Source organism: Crocodylus siamensis, chromosome 13, assembly GCF_052110815.1.
Source record: "Crocodylus siamensis isolate JL-2025a chromosome 13, ASM5211081v1, whole genome shotgun sequence".
Classification (NCBI taxonomy): domain Eukaryota; kingdom Metazoa; phylum Chordata; order Crocodylia; family Crocodylidae; genus Crocodylus; species Crocodylus siamensis.
The window spans coordinates 29141897-29155192 of NC_143407.1; the positions used below are offsets into that span (position 1 = coordinate 29141897).

The following is a 13296-nucleotide window of genomic DNA, read 5'->3' on the forward strand; positions in this document are numbered from 1 at the left end:
ACAAAAGAAAACAGATGGAAGAAAAGGCATCAAACCTGTGGCCAACCTCTGCTTCGCTTGCCATTTCACAGGGAATCCACAGTGGAAAACATACAGAGGTTTCCTAGTTAGAAAGCTGCTGTGAAATGCTTTGCTGCCTTTCATCTCTACAAGTACTGTACCTGTTTCAGCAGACAAAAGAACCCAGAGGCGTGAGGATTGGGAAGGGTTGGTTTCAGCCAGGACAATACATTGTGGATCAGGTTCCAACCCTGGCCAAGTTCAGTGGTGTTCGGAGTGCGAGTGTGGCACAGGCCTCGGCTCTACTGAAATCTATTTATTGCACACGTGAATACAAGGCTGGAGGTGTTGCCTTTCTAACAGAGTGAAAAGGAATAAGGAAACACCATTAGTGAGTCTGTACGCTTACAGTTCCAGGGGAGGCGGAGGGGGCATCCTACTCTCTAGATAGGTAGTTGCTAACGTCACAATGGAAAGAGTTTGAAAGCACATTTTAAAGCCTTTATGCATGTCTGAGCAATATCAGATCCAACTGGACCAGGATCCCAGCTACTGCTAAGCTCATAGCTTTATCAGAAGTAGGCGGAGGTCTGGCAGGCTCTCACATAGTTATCCCATAACGTTTTGTTGTCTTCAGTTCTTAACATTTTGTCTTGAATGGCCAAACTCTTGCTGAAAAGTAATTCTGCAGGTGTTGCTTGCCCAACCAGGTTCTAAGTCGTGAAGTCTCAGTTTCTGTGACGGTCAAAGGCTTCCTCTTGATGAAACGCTCTGAAAGGAAACCCATCTGTCTAGCGCCAGAACAACGTGATTATGGTTCGACTCTCACAGTTCTGTAACTAGTAATTCCTTGAGTAATACTGAGCCAACTTCCATCGCAGTCACTACAGTAGGAACATTATTCGTATACGTTGCATCGCTCCAAAATCATTCTCATCTCAGGAAAATGTGCGTCTCCCCCCCGCCCATTTCATTGGACTGCTAAGGAAGTGGACTTATAAATCTGTTGCCAGATCAGGGCTGTAAGTGAGGGTTAACATAAAACCGACCATGGGCAGCAAAGTTGTTGGCAGCTTGTTGGAATGACTTCAGGTTACTGCCATTGCACCTTTTTCTCAAGCTTGGTTGGGAAGAAGCTAAATTTTGGAGCTTTTTCACAACGATGAAGATGTGATCTTTACAGGCTCCAGCTGTCTTTCATCATTCACGAAGATGTTAAAGGAGCCCTTCTGCTTCAGGAAGTAGAGTACTAACCTAAGTGCAAGATGTTAAAACCCACAGTGGTGGTGTAGACTCAGGAATGTTGCAAAGGGGCTGGCTTATGGTTTCCAGCACGCTGTCATTCCAGCTGCCAGGGGTTTGAATGTAAAACAGATTAGAAAGACAGATGACCTGCTTCAAGGAAGGAATCAATTGATTACTGGCCAGTTAACCGGTTGACACCCTGCTGTGTTCACTCCTTTGTCAAATGGTGCATTAAATGCCTGGGAGACCGGTGAAACAACCCAAATGGACTGTAACCGTGCAGAACTAATAATTTAGCATTTCAGCCAAAGAAAAGGAGTGTAAGGATACAGGATGTACGCTTTCTTCCTGCTTTCTCTCTGCAGTCAGAGTACGGGAAGGACAGCTTTATTTATTTTTTGAGTGATCATCTGAGACTCTAGCATGTATGAAGATTGTATTTAGCCTAGCAACAGTCGGGAAACTCCTTCATTTCAAGGAGTTGCTGAAAACCAGTCCAACCAGGTGTCTTAGTCTGTGTTAATTAGACAAGATTTAACACTCTGGGAACATGTAAGAAAGGAGTGGTCTTATCTGTGCTCTTACTATTAACTGGAGCATCCTAACCTGGATGGTGTGCATTAGTCAGTAAATTAGCTTCCTTCCCTGGAAATGCAAAACTCTAGCAGTCTTGGTTCAGAGATGATACCTTTTATTAGCCCAGCTAAGAAACAGCAAAAAAATTATCCTTTTTTGTGATTTCTTAGTTGGACTAATAAAAGGTATCATCTCTGAACCAAGACTTTTAGAGTTTTGCATTTCTTTTTGTCTCAGACCAACACAGCTACCAAATCCATCCTTCCCTGGGTAATTTTCCCGCTGCATTTCCCACTAACAAAGTTCAGAAGTTTATTAGCAGTTTGGTTCGTTTGCTCCTGCCTCAATGGCTGTTGAGAAGTTTGGTCAAGCCTTAACATAACCATACATTTACATCCTTTTGATACATAAACTGTGTAAGAGCACATCATTTACCAAATATCATTAAGAGGCCTAACACAAAACCCAGGGCTGCGAATCCCAGTCCCCCATGCAACAACATGCCCCCATTGCTGAAGAACATGTGCATCCAGAATCGGGCTCCTCAGTCACCTGAGGACCCATCGAGCCCGATGGACACCATCCTTTACTCTGAAGGACCGCTGCCACCGCCAGGAATTCAGGAATGCACTTTATATACAGTGGTGTTTGTAACGGATGGCAACTGTTATGTCAACATTTGTTTCCATTTAGAAAAAGAACTGATGGGGAGACGCATTAAATGTGAAGGGAAACAATGTGCCACACACAAGGCAAAAATCAGTCAGCTGTCATTAATATGGCCTCACTGAACAACAAAGCCAAAATGAAACTCCCCGTACGATTCAATAGGCTAAGGAAGTGGTACCCGGTTCTGTAGTAGCTCTGGACATGCCGTTGGGTTTTATTCCCATGCTTTTGTTATTAACTGTAAAAAGGATCTAAGGAGCACAGGGAAAATGATTTATTGCCCATTTGATTACATGACATCCCTTAGAGTGCTATCTGTAAATAGGCATACAAACTCAGGAGACCTCAATTCTTTTCCTGCCTATGCCATTTGGTGACCAGAAGTAAACTGCTTCATGTCTGCATCTGTTTCCCCATCGTAAAACTGGCTTTATCCTACTGACCTTCTGTGTACAGTGCTTTGAGAGACTCGTTTTCACATAAAGTTCCTTTTTGCAAAATTTCCACAGGGATCAAAAAAAATTGGAAAATTTCAAACCAGCTCTAAAAGGAAATTTACTGGCAGCTTTAACTCCTTTTGATTAGGGAGCCAAAAATTGCTAAGCAGATCTGATTTAAAACAAGACATGCACTACTTGAATATGTTTTTGTACTGCATCTGAAGCATTTAAGTTGCTCCATCTGATAGATTTCCTTGGTTCCAGCGCCAGAAACACCTACTTTGAAGGTATGGGGTGGTAGGAAAGGACATTTAATAATAGAGGTCATTAATATTACATTATTATTAAGCCTGCTATTTAATCAGGCTTAATAATAATGTAAGCTTGATTAAATAGCAGGCTGTGGTTTTGAAATAAAGCATGCAAGTGTCCTTTTAAAGGTTCCAGGCCACTCTATGTTGAATCAGGCAGCTGAGATATTACATCACTTTTACAAAGAACAAGCCGGTTGTTTAGGGGCTATTCGATTCTACTTTCATAGGATAGGGCAGTTCATGCTGCGTTTGTTCTTGAAACACTCAAAACTATTAGCTTTTCCATTTTGGATTGTACTGCAACCAGTTCAGTACCCAACCTCACCGACCTTGGCTCTTGGGAGTGAGGTGTGAAGGCTGAGTTTTTTGCTGGTTATATTGCGATCGCTCCTCAGGGTCGAGATAAATAAGTTTCATTTGCTTATAGTGTGCAAGTTAAAGCCCTTCCTTTCCATGATTCAGCGTACCCAGAACGGATAGTTCACAACCATACCTTTTTCTAAGCTGTGACAGTAGCACACTGACCTCTAACGGCTGGAAACTACTCAGGGGGATGGATGACTGTGCAGCCTGCTCAGCTGCTGATTCAGCTCTGCAAATTCATTTCCATACATTTGCCTATAGGACTGTGCAGGTGTATGGGAAGATTTGGTCCAGTTTACTCTCCTGAAGCAGTTATCCCTTTCCAAAAGTACTCATGGTTTTGTTTTCTTGGTCTTCCTTCACTATATTCATGAACACAGAGCCGTAGGCAGGTTTGTTTCATCTTAATTTATTTAATTTTTTTTTAGATTAAAAAAAAAAGTTTGAACTTGTAAACAAATTATTTAGCAGTGAAAAAAAAAGAATTTGAAGTATTAACTAGATTATTAACTGAAATATTAGCTAGCAGTAACTTTGAGATATTAGCCAGAAAAAAAGGCACAAGCAGTAGAACAGCAGCTTTCCTTAAAACATAAATACAGTATCCAAGCAGTGATCAGCGTAGCATTCACTAGTAACGGCACCGTGTAATGGGCAAGTTTAATACACACTTAACTGGTAAATTCATGTATTAAACCAATGCTGGGTATTTTACAATTGAAGTCCCACATACAGTATTTCTACTTGCTAACTTTGTAAAGAGCCCCTCTGTGAGTTACCATAACCGAAAAGATTGATTTTTTTTTTAGTATTATTATTTTGGTACAGTGGAGATTCAAAATTATAAAAACAAAGAAAGATATAATAAACGAGCTGTTAGCTAGTATGGCTAAAGAATAAAATTCAACATTAGGTCCTACAACCTATAAACAACTTTACACTGCTGCCAGCATTTCTAAGCTACTTATTCTCCAACCAGCATTTAATCTCCCAATCAGGCTTGGTTTCCCCTTCCAGATCTTCATTTTGTTAAGTGTGAGGTCTGAAAATATAAAACATGCCATTATTCCTGCTGATTGGGCCAGAGCCTGCTACCCATAGCCACAGCAACTTGGCGCCTCGTGCATTGCTTCCAAATTCCCATTCCCCTCAGAAATGCTCTTTAAACCCCCCCATGTCTCAGCGAGTCACATCCAGGCTTTAGCAAAGAGGAATCCTGATTGCCACAAAAGCCTGAGGCTGGTTATTTGTGCCAGCATTGCAGAGGTTAGCAGAGCTATCACTGGCAGCCTGAAGTTGAAGGAAGAGTTGGCTGAATGCTCTTGGGTTTCAACAAGAGCATTGACCTGGTGCCCCTGGGAGGTGTTGATTAAGACAGCTGGATCACTGTGGCTTAAGGAACTCTGGCAGCTACGCAAGTGGCTTTGATGGAAACATTTTTGTTCAGTGCAGAAACTTCAGAGACTACAGTGCCTGGTGATGATTCATTTCTCAAGGTAGCAAATGCAGGCATAATGAATAGGGCAACTATTCAACTGGTTATAGCAACCCTGCCCAGTCAAGATAACAGTGGCTATGGAAAGGAGCCATGTGACTGCAGCTACGAACCAGTACCTATTACATTAGGGTACAGTAACGCTGTAGATGAGCCAAGTACACTATTCACCGATAGCCAGTTAAAGACGCCATTTAAAAAAAAAGTCAAAAGTTGGCTCTCAACTCGAGAGGAGACTTATGGTCTTAGGCTAGGAACGAGTCAAGGTCAAGGAGAAATAAGGCTTTGAACCAAGATTCACTCATCTTCCCCATGGTTGAACATGAGCCAAATCCTGCTTAGTCCCACCATGTGCTCCAGCCAAGTGATGAGAGAGGCAAGAAGCTATTGTCAATATAAACATTATCTACTTTCCTCAACTTCAGGGCACATATTAAAGACTCCCCTACACCTTTATAGCTGGTAGAAAGCTTTCCATCAAGTTCAATGAGACTTTCTGGCTGTAGTTAAATTAGTCAAGTCCACGATCCTTTCACTTCTGCCCGTCCCAAACTCCGCTCTCAAGTGCAGCACAAACAGTGAACACTGGCCTGAGTTTTTTTGACTACATTCATGTTAATCTCCAGTGCATTTATTTTGTATTTACACCCATTAGAGAAGCACGTCTCCCTCTCCTATCCATCCATGACATGCACAGCAACAACAAAAAAAGTTAATACAGTATTGTCCCCAAAATCTCCAACTGCCTTCATGATTAACGCCATGCCGAGAAGATCATCTGGGACCACACGTGAAGATCAAGTGTACGGTCTGAGACATGCCGCCTTAAAGGGGACAACCAGCAGCCCGTCCTTCGTTCCCTTTGTCAGGATTACTGAAAAGGTATGACCTTAAGTCACGTTGATCTGTTCGTGAAGAGTACGAAGTACATCGGGGGCACTAAGCATGGAAGAAACTGCCCTTGGAGTTCTCCGCTTCATAAAATGGGAGAGCAGGACTCAGCGATATATCTTTGAGGAGTTGGGAGCAGCTGCTTTAAGATGAAGGGGTTAGTTCTCTGTTAAGTGCAGCCTTGGCCACTGGAGTGCACATGAAGGGTCAAGCACTGTAGCAGCTTTGGACACCTTTACCTTCCCAATTCAGGACAGAGCCGGATACATAGTTCTTACTCAGATAAAACCATACTAATTCTACACAAGCTTTCCTAAGTAAATGCCATGGCACTGTATCCTTACTTACTAAAGATCTAGGACCCCCAGAAAAACCTCCTTTTCAAGTATTGCTACTGGTGTCATAGCTCTGATCCAGTCTTCTCCCCACAGCAGGGACTCAGTAGGCAGCTTCCTCCTAGCCTAGAGAGTGAACTCACAGGTATTAACAAATAAAAAATTACACTATTTACATATAGTTGTATGTATGCTGCATACCACCATCAACTAGCATGGGGAAAAAAAAGTGTGCTTCTTTGTCCCACAAATTGCCATGTGGCAATTTCTCGGTAACACTCTTGTAAATCCACGGAGTCATTTAATGAAGTCACTCAGGCCTTACCCCTCCCCTCGGCTGGTTTATTTAAATCTTCCCTGACACCACTGAAAACCCCTGGATAGTCTTAATTAAATTTAAAGCAGACTTAAATGGTTTAGCTTGTGAAATGATTTATAACACCAGGTTTAAAAAAAGTTATTTTCGGGTCTAAACAGAGGTTCACACTATTTGAACTAGAAGCCACGTAAGACATCTGTAATTAAGTTAAAATATCTCCAGCCTACACAGAGCCTCATTGGAGTGGAAAAGTCAAAGCTACTCCAGAGATGCATTGGTGCAAACAGCAGCATCCAGCCCAGTGCTTTCACTTGAAGAGGAGTTTCCCCTTGTCATCTCAGCTTCGTTAGGACCAGGCATACATGTTGTTAGTAATAATGCTCTAGGAGCCTTCTCTAGATGAGCTCAAGCTTATCGGCTCCGAAGTGCAGTACCATGGCAGAGCAGCCATGCTAGATGCTCCTGCTTATTTGCTTTAAAAGAATGAGTTCAAAGTGATAGTCTGTGCATTTTCACAAACCTTTTGACAATAAACAGTTGGCAATACATTTCTTTCAGATCTCTGGACCTGGCTAACCAGCCAGTCCAACTGTCCCCTTCAGACAAAGCCAGAAAAGCATCAGGCAGTTTTCCAGACTCTGTTAAGAACTTTGACAACTTCTTCATAAATCACGAACACGATCGCCACATCCAAACACACTCTGCCAAGACGAGGAACCGTCCCTTTGTAAAATCTGTCGGCAGAAGAGTTACAAATAAGTAGAAGCAGTTCCCCCTCTCCCCGCAAAGTTTGGAAAGAAAGCAGTTTAGAAAGTTTTAACAACTTGTATTCAGTTATAAATCAGCTCCTAGTATATTTTAAAAGCAAGCTGAGCTTAAGTATGCTAGTGGGTTAAGGGTTGCTAAATGAGTAAGTAAAAACCATGAAAGTATAGCAGGGTTTAAGCTATTAGAAGTAAAAGACTTAAATTCCCCAGTCCAATTTGCCTACAGATGCAAGATAACTAGTTCTCATCGTGTGGATGGAGTCGCTTCAGAAGTATGCTGGGGGGAAAAAAATCCCCCAACTTGGAAAAAAAAGCAAAAAACCAAAAGCCACCACAACCACCCAAAAGACCTTTAATTATGCAATATACTTCTCTTTTCCTCTCTGCTAACTGTGCAAATTAAATGTTTGCAAGTGAGGTTAGGCAGGGAGAGGCAGTTCTCAACTGCTCTCTTCAGGGCAGGGGCTGTGTCTGTGCGGAGGAGATCCCAGCACAATGAATTGGGGAAAATGTCAATAAATGCCAACCCGGTAAACAAGCAGATGCTGAACCAAACTAAGTAGTAACCATCACAAGCGTGGAACATTGCAGTATCTCATGTACACAGAGCAGGGGTGGGCAAAATGCGGCCCGTGGCCAGATGCGGCCCACCAGGCCATTCTACCCGGCCTGTGGAGCCCCTAAAAAAATTTAGAAAATTAATATTTATCTGTCCCCGGCTGCCTGTCACGCAGCCCTCGATGCCTTGCCAAGACTCAGTAAGCGTCCCTCAGCCCAAAATAATTGCCCGCCCTTGATATAGAGACTAGAGTTGAATTCCACTTACGCTAACGGGCCCTCATTTTTGAGGATCTGGTAGGCACAGTCCAAGGTACTCTTATACTTGTGGGCTTCCAGACCCTGAAAGAGAGGACAGGGCATGGTGGGGAGGAAAACCAAGAAAACCACGCAAAAAACCCCTGTTGAGTATTTATGGCATTGTACTAAAATCATAAAGGCAAAAACGTAAGCTCTTTGTTCAGTTTTTGTACCGCACCGAGCACAGCGGGGGACGTGGTCTACAACTACAGCTTACATCACTATACAATAATGGAAATAAAACTACAGAATCATAATTCACAGCAGTACAGATGAAGCGGCAGGGTTGCATGGGAACAGGCCACGCCATGAGATTCCCGTTTCATTAAAGACGACAGCACGAGAGCTGGTGGAGGAAGCATCCTGATTTCTGAGAAGCAAGGCATTGCACTACTGGCTCTTAAGCAATCTCTACCTGCATCCTGGTTTTGATGACATCTAACGGAGTGTTACCGAAAACACTGGCTGCACCTGCCACAGCACCAAATGCAGCCGTAATGAATGGGTTCATCTCTCGGTGAGTATTATCACCTGTCAAAGCAGAGAGAGAAATAATTAGACAGGGTGTTCCTATATATGCTAGTACTTTTAGAAACAAGCTCTAAATTTTAAGTACGTATGCCTACAGTAAGTTAAGTGATCAACAGAAATACCAGGCAGTATTGATCTAGCCTGGATAGCTCTGCCTGTAAGGAAATTTAAAAAGTGATACTGCTAAGCAATCACCCGTTTCTCAGAAAAGAAGTGAGTTGCTATCCTGATCCCGGTTACATCTTACCTAGATACCAGTTGCGGAAGGAAGTCATCACAAAAAACCGGATTGCCTGGTTTGAGCCTTGCTTGAGGACAGTGGCTGTCAGTCCCTGGTATGTTCCACGCAAGCCTACAACAGATAAGATATTTATTTTTGGACATCATTAAAGGCCGATTAAACCAATCAAATGGCCAAAAGGCACCAGCCAATCTCCTAAAACAAACTGGTATTTCACAGGTGACCGTTTGTTCAAAACTGACACGTTTAACTGATGTCATTAGGTTCAAAATAGAATAAAACTAGTTTTTCAATTTTTAATTGTATGCTTAGAGTCATACCTTGTTCCCGCACAATCTCACGGACACCATGGAAAAATCCTCTGTACTTTGGGTTGAGAGAGGATTGGTCATGAATGAACTTCACCTATGAGAATTTAAAAAAACAAACAAACCAAAATGAACTTTAAAAGTTGTGCTATGACTATTATCCTTTAGCTCATCATTTAAAATAAAATCCCATCCACTATTTAAAGCATTTGAGAACCCTGTACCATTCCACACTTACGTTATGGCGTAAGCGTAGCTTACATTGAGTTGGCCGATGCAGCTTCAAATAGCACAAGGTAAAAATTAAACATTTCAAAACACACTAAAGAGCCAGGGCAAGCTTATTTATTTAATAGAGGGAGCATCTACACATGCTATCAGCACAGGGCAAGAAGCTACGGTGCATATGGCACTGGAGTTTATTGCTCCTAGGTGTGCCTTTTGCACATGTGCCCGGGACTGCAGCATGTTGAGCTGGGTTGGAGCAGCCCTGGCTGGCAGGTGGTCCGGTGGGGGCCAGCCTGGCGCTCAGGGCTGCTCCAACCCAGCTCAACATGCTGCCAAGGGGGTGCTCCTATGCGGGGCTAGGCAGCAGACAGACATCCCCTGCACTGAAACACCCTCATGCCCCAGCCAGCTGGGTCAGGGTCTACATGTGTGTTGCTGCGCACAAAACTCTGCAGCAGGATAAAAAGTAATAACCTGCTGTGGGTTTATTATTTTCCTGCAACCTAACAGGGTTCCTGCAGAGATGCCGAAACATTTACTGCAAAGCCAGCTAGACAGCTTTGCAGTAAATATCTCACATAGACGCGCACACCGAGTAGTAGATTCCAAACCTTAAGAACAGTGTAGATGAACTTCTAGCACCTGTGGATTAAGTTTGCCTACCTTTATTGTTTCCATTGGACAGACAATTGCAACAGCTTCTGCTACGCCAGCTCCCAAGCCACAAATTAAGCTCCGTTTACTGTCCAGTTTCCCACTTGAATCCTTTGCGTAATTGCTGAGTACCTCGAACACCCCAAACCTGCAGAGAACAGCCAAGTTTCATTTTCTCCACCACAGATCTCCTCAAATAAAAATGAGGCAGACTGACAAGGTCAGAAGTATTCAGGCTTTATTTTCCCCCCCCCAGAGTTAGGGAGATTTAAAAATCAGTAACCCAGCTTCTCATCCCAGTTACGAGGTGCAGCAAGCAGTCAGTAACACAAGGCAAAAATGGATATTCACCTCTTCTCTTAAGCATAAGTGGCATCTTATTCTTATGAGCAACAGATAATACAATCAGGGAGCTGATATATTTCTTTTAACTCTTGGATTTCAGGTCTAGTGCATTTAAGTGATTTTGAAGAAGGGTTTTTTGGACATCCATCCAAATGACACATCTACCAGTTCCAACATTAATCATCATCTTTCAGAACACAAGGCACTGAAGTCATTATCTCAAAGCCAATGCAAATCCAGTGGGACTTGAGAGAGAATTGCACAGAGTGCTTCACAGCACTTAAGGAAAAGAAAATCCCTCCCCACGAAACTAGTCTCATTTAGCACTTTGAGAATGATAGATAAATTCTATATAAAACAGGTTTCATCCTCTTATCATAGGACATCCTTCCACACATCTGATATCTTTACAATACTTACGAATAATAAAGTCTCCATCACTTTACCTGACAGCAGATTTTGGAATCGAGCCATATAGCAGAGAGCTGAGGCCCCTGTACAGACCCCTAACACCATGATCTTGCACAGTTAGCTTCACACAGTGACCTGGAAGACAATTTCCAGGCCTTGGTAAGAATAAGCAGTTTTTTACCTTTTAAATGAATGCTCAAGGTACTGAGCATGCTGCTTAAATAGTTTACTAGAAGCTTTGTTTGAGATTTTAAATGCAAAACCAGTGGAAGTTTGCATCTTACCAATACTTCTGTACCGAGGGGGGTTTGCTTTTTCATCCAGTTGTAGCTGAGTTTTTACATATTCGGTGGGGAAAGTGATGCAGATTTCAATCCCTCCAGCAATGCCACCTGCACAAAAAACAGATGGAGAAGCATTATGTTCTTAGCTTAAGGAAACAAAGACTGAACTCAGACAAACCTCGTACCCTATCCTACTGTCTCCCACTCTGCCAAGACCGCGTTGCAAAGACTCTTGCTAACAAGCTTGGGAGCGATGCAGTAAGCCCAGCAACACTAAAAGCACTTCCAAGTTAGAAGGAAAGCACAAAAGCCATTAGCTTTGCCCAATAACTTGCAAAACAAGCAGCCAAGACAAAAAGATCAGATCCAGGCTGACACTGGGGAATTACTGCTGAACTAAACTCCTGTCCACTGGTCAGCGTTTGCCACCCCCCGCCGCCAACACCGCCGTGGCCGCCTGTAAGAGCACACCACTGTCACACCCCTGCCATTGCTGCCACCGTGATCACCGTGCCCCCCAGCCTCTGGGGCCATGCTTCGTTCACGAGCTGGGGTATATGTTGTGTCAGGCTTCTCACTAACCTGACAGTCCTCACTGGCAGGCAGAAATCCTTCTCAAGACCTCCATGCCGCTTGATTTTTTTCCTGCAGCAGTTCAAGGCAGGATTGCCATGGACTTCAGCATTTGCAGGACCAGGCCCCATCCCCTACTGCTGAGCACATGCCCGTTTGAGAAAATCTCTATTTTTAAGCTAAGTTTCCATTTTAACTTGAACCTCCTGTTGTGGCTTAGTGGAAGGAGCCTTGTTTGCCTTGTGGGAAACCTGGGTTCAATTCCTGGAGGTGCATATCACTACAGCCGTGGAGGCTCTGAACCAGGGGTGCGCAAAATGCGGCCTGTGGGCCAGATGTGGCCCGCCAGCCCGTTCTCTCCGGCCTGCAGGGCCCTTAAAAAATTTAGAAAATTAATATTTGCCTGTCAAGCGGCCCGCGATGCCTTGCCAAAACTCAGTATGTGCCCTCCGCCTGAAATAACTGCCCACCCCTGCTCTGGACTCAGCCTGGCCTTTGGACGCTGTCTCAGTAAAGGGGATGGAAGATCTAGAGAGCCTAGGCATGTGTTGCAGATCCTGGTGACCTCCCATGTATACACCATGGTCCAGAAGGCTTGACGATTGCCTAAGCCATTTCAGCTCTGATCTGCCCCTTCCCAAGTCCATTATAGTTTGGCGGGGAAAGGACATCCGATTCTAGCGCCCCTTCCCCTCCAAAAACCAAAAGCCTTCGTGCAGTAGGCATGTCCACGCATGAGTTTACTGCCATCCATGAAATAGTTTACAAAACGGGGGCAACCGCCCCCAAATCCTGACGGTAACACGGCACGGGCGTGACCACCAGCAAGCGCTTGTACACGGGGCGAATCCGTGGAGAGTGGCACCCTTCTTCAGATCCTCACGTGGGGCTCGAGCAGCCCCGAGAGGAGAGCTGGGGCTTCTGGGCTGGGGGGCTTGCTTGGGGCGGGGTGGGGTGGAGAAGGGGAGACCAGGTCAGGCCAATGTCCGCCCTCGCTCACACCCCCCTCCAGCTCTGGTGCACACACGTGTGCACCTGTCATACCCAGGAGCCCTTGCACCAACACCCCACATGTGCAATGCACCCCCCCCGCACCCCCCCCGCAAGTCCTGCACCCCACTCCCCAGGGGTGGGAGATGACAGCCCTCCCTCCCCAGCGCTGTGCGCATTGCGGGCGGGAGGGGGAACGCAGAGCCAAGCCCTCCCGCACTCCCCGCGCGCCCGCCCGCAGCGCTCCTCACCCGCCAGGATCGCCTTGCCCGGGTGCGTGAGCTTGGCCCGCCCGCCTGCCCCGGGCGCCGCGGCGGCCGCCAGGGTCCGCGGGGCTGACATCGCCGCGGCTCCGTCCGCGCCCTCCCGCACCGCAATTCTCCCCGCCTTCGCCGCCACACCCCCGCCGCTCATTCACCCGGCCCACCAATCACCCGCCTCCTCATTAGCATATTCATG

The 13296-nt window shown here is 44.9% G+C and overlaps 1 protein-coding gene across 1 annotated transcript; it reads right to left on the bottom strand.

Annotated features, from left to right (window-relative positions):
* Window positions 1–4006: 4006 nt before the first annotated feature.
* LOC149854154 (tricarboxylate transport protein, mitochondrial-like) lies at window positions 4007–13219 on the bottom strand. Its single transcript, XM_090026155.1, has 9 exons — window positions 13089–13219; window positions 11275–11382; window positions 11026–11125; window positions 10244–10382; window positions 9365–9449; window positions 9051–9155; window positions 8688–8803; window positions 8241–8314; window positions 4007–7381 (listed from the first exon to the last, which is right to left on the bottom strand). Exons 1-9 carry the CDS (start codon window positions 13177–13179, stop codon window positions 7267–7269), a joined length of 933 nt encoding a protein of 310 aa, XP_089882281.1. The 5' UTR covers window positions 13180–13219; the 3' UTR covers window positions 4007–7266.
* Window positions 13220–13296: the final 77 nt, after the last annotated feature.